At 69.9% G+C, this 2,070-nt stretch overlaps 1 protein-coding gene across 1 annotated transcript in view; it reads right to left on the reverse strand.

The window, feature by feature from the left end:
* Nucleotides 1-2,070, reverse strand: part of F751_5517 (O-glucosyltransferase rumi) — a gene marked incomplete at both ends in the record, with an annotated part of 5,417 nt that overhangs the window by 1,344 nt on the left and 2,003 nt on the right. Inside the window, 5 exons of the mRNA XM_011403912.1 lie at nt 67-170; nt 485-643; nt 951-1,160; nt 1,384-1,554; nt 1,751-1,871. Coding sequence (XP_011402214.1) covers nt 67-170; nt 485-643; nt 951-1,160; nt 1,384-1,554; nt 1,751-1,871 — 765 coding nt within the window. The remainder of the gene's footprint in view (nt 1-66; nt 171-484; nt 644-950; nt 1,161-1,383; nt 1,555-1,750; nt 1,872-2,070) is intronic.

Here is a 2,070-nt window from a genome sequence, read left to right on the forward strand (position 1 = left end):
GCCCCCGGGATTAGTGTCCGCCCCCCGGGGGGGGGGGGGGGGGGGGTTGAGCCCTGCCCCACTCACCTCCTCGCTGAGATTATGCAGCGCCCAGGCCTGGCCATTTGCCGCAATCTCCGGGACCTCCGTGCCGCCCAGCGTGTCCACCACCGCCTGCTTGATCAGCGGCGCTGCACGGCGACAGGAAGTGTGCGAGGGGAGGATTTGGTGGTGGGTGCGCTGACGCTCCAGTGCCAGACACAAGGCGTGGGGTGGGAGAGCCCCGCCTCCCTGGCACCCCAGCGTGCCGCGCCTGCCACCCAACCCCTGGCCTCCACCCATCCTGCATATTCTGGGAGAACAGGCGGTCCGATCATGCCCCCCTCTGCGCCACGCCCACCGCATCTCCCTCCCTTCGCCCCTCTCTGGGCCGGGCCCCCCCCCCTCCAATGGCCCCATGCCACTACATGCACACCCTCATCTCCCCACCCGCTGTCTGCCCCACCCGCTTCCTGCACATAGCGCTGTGCATCCCCGCCCTCATGCTCGTAGGGCGGCAGCTCCACGTAGTGCACCCCGGCCTCCAGCCCAGGCTCGTAGAACTCCACCCATTTGGAGGGCACCTTGAAGACCAGCGCCCCGCAGGCCAGGCGGTACTTGAGCGCTGCAGGGGGTGGAGGTGCAAGGAGTCGTGGTCGCCGGGCGGGCGGGGCAAGGAAGCATGGCCGCATCGGCCCATGTGTCGGGCTGCAGAGCAGGGGTTTGCGCGTCGCCAGGCCGCCTGAGTTCGCTCGCGCCACGCCGAGTGAAGGCATGAGCTGGCGGGAGGGTCTGAATTGGTGGCACCACCCTCCCAGGGCCCCCCCCCACACACACCACCACCCCAGACACACACCATCGCCTCCACACACACACACACACACACATACACCTTCCCCCCCTTCCCCTGCATTCCCCCTCTCAATGCGCACCCGCCGAGTAGCTGAAGCCGGCGGTGTGCAGCATGTATTTGCTGTTGCACCATGTGTCCACCCACTCGAACCGCGCGGCGTTGGAGGCCACAAACTCTGTGTCCTCCACGTCCAGCCTGGCGCCCAATTCGGCCTCGTCACGCCCCTCTTTCCTCAGCTGGACCAGGGCGGGGAGGAGGCTGCGCCGGGGGCCCACCCCCCCAGTTGCTCCTGGGGCGACGGGGCGGAGGGGGCCGTATCAGGGCGGCGACGAGTGCGGGGGCGAGCGGGGTCTCCGCTGCCGGGCAGGCTTCTCGCGCCATCCGCGAGCATGGCAGTGATCCCGCGGCATCCCCCCCCCCCTCCCCCCCCCCCGACCGTGCATGCCCGCCCGTCGACACAGAGACCTGCCCATCACGATGCACGCAGCGCCCTGCCTCGGAGCCCTGGACACCCCCTCGCCACCACCTCTGGAAGATGGCGTTTGCGCGGCGGTCCCAGCCCACCATCTGGGAGCGGTGGTCGATGAGGGCGGCCATCTCCGCCCAGGACGTGTTGGTGTACTTGGCCTCGGGGTAGCACTTGAAGGTGAAGTCGGGGATGGGGATATCGATGCTGTGCTGCTCTGCGGCAAGGGGCAGCCGGCCGGCGGTGCATGGGGTGGGGCGGTGCGGGGGGAGCCCGAGGTGAGGCGGCGTGCGGGGCGCGTGCAACGCGACCCAGCGGCCGCTCCCGTCCCCTGGACCTCGTCCGCCCTCCAAAACCCCCCCCATCAACCCCCCGGGGGGGTGCCTGCAGGGGTCCCAGTGCTCCAGGCTCACCCCAGCACATGGCAAAGGCTGGCAGGCGTTTGCCCTGCGACGTCATGGGAAAGTCCTCCGTCTCGATCACTAGCCTCAGCTCCCGGCCGCCCAGCAGGGCATGCAGGGCGGCACTGTGCCGCTGGTGGTGGGCGGGAGAGGGGTGCATGTGAGGGGGATTGTGTGTGCAGGTGGGAGCAGGGAGGGGTGTGGAGCGGGTTGTCGGTGGAAGCAGGGGTTGGCGGGGTCTCCCCGCGACGCCCTCGCCAGCGCCGGGGCGGGGCCCATCGGGCCTGCAGGCCTGCCACACACATTCACAGGTCTCCCAAACCACCCTTTCG

This window comes from Auxenochlorella protothecoides (genome assembly GCF_000733215.1).
Source record: "Auxenochlorella protothecoides strain 0710 unplaced genomic scaffold scaffold64, whole genome shotgun sequence".
Classification (NCBI taxonomy): domain Eukaryota; kingdom Viridiplantae; phylum Chlorophyta; class Trebouxiophyceae; order Chlorellales; family Chlorellaceae; genus Auxenochlorella; species Auxenochlorella protothecoides.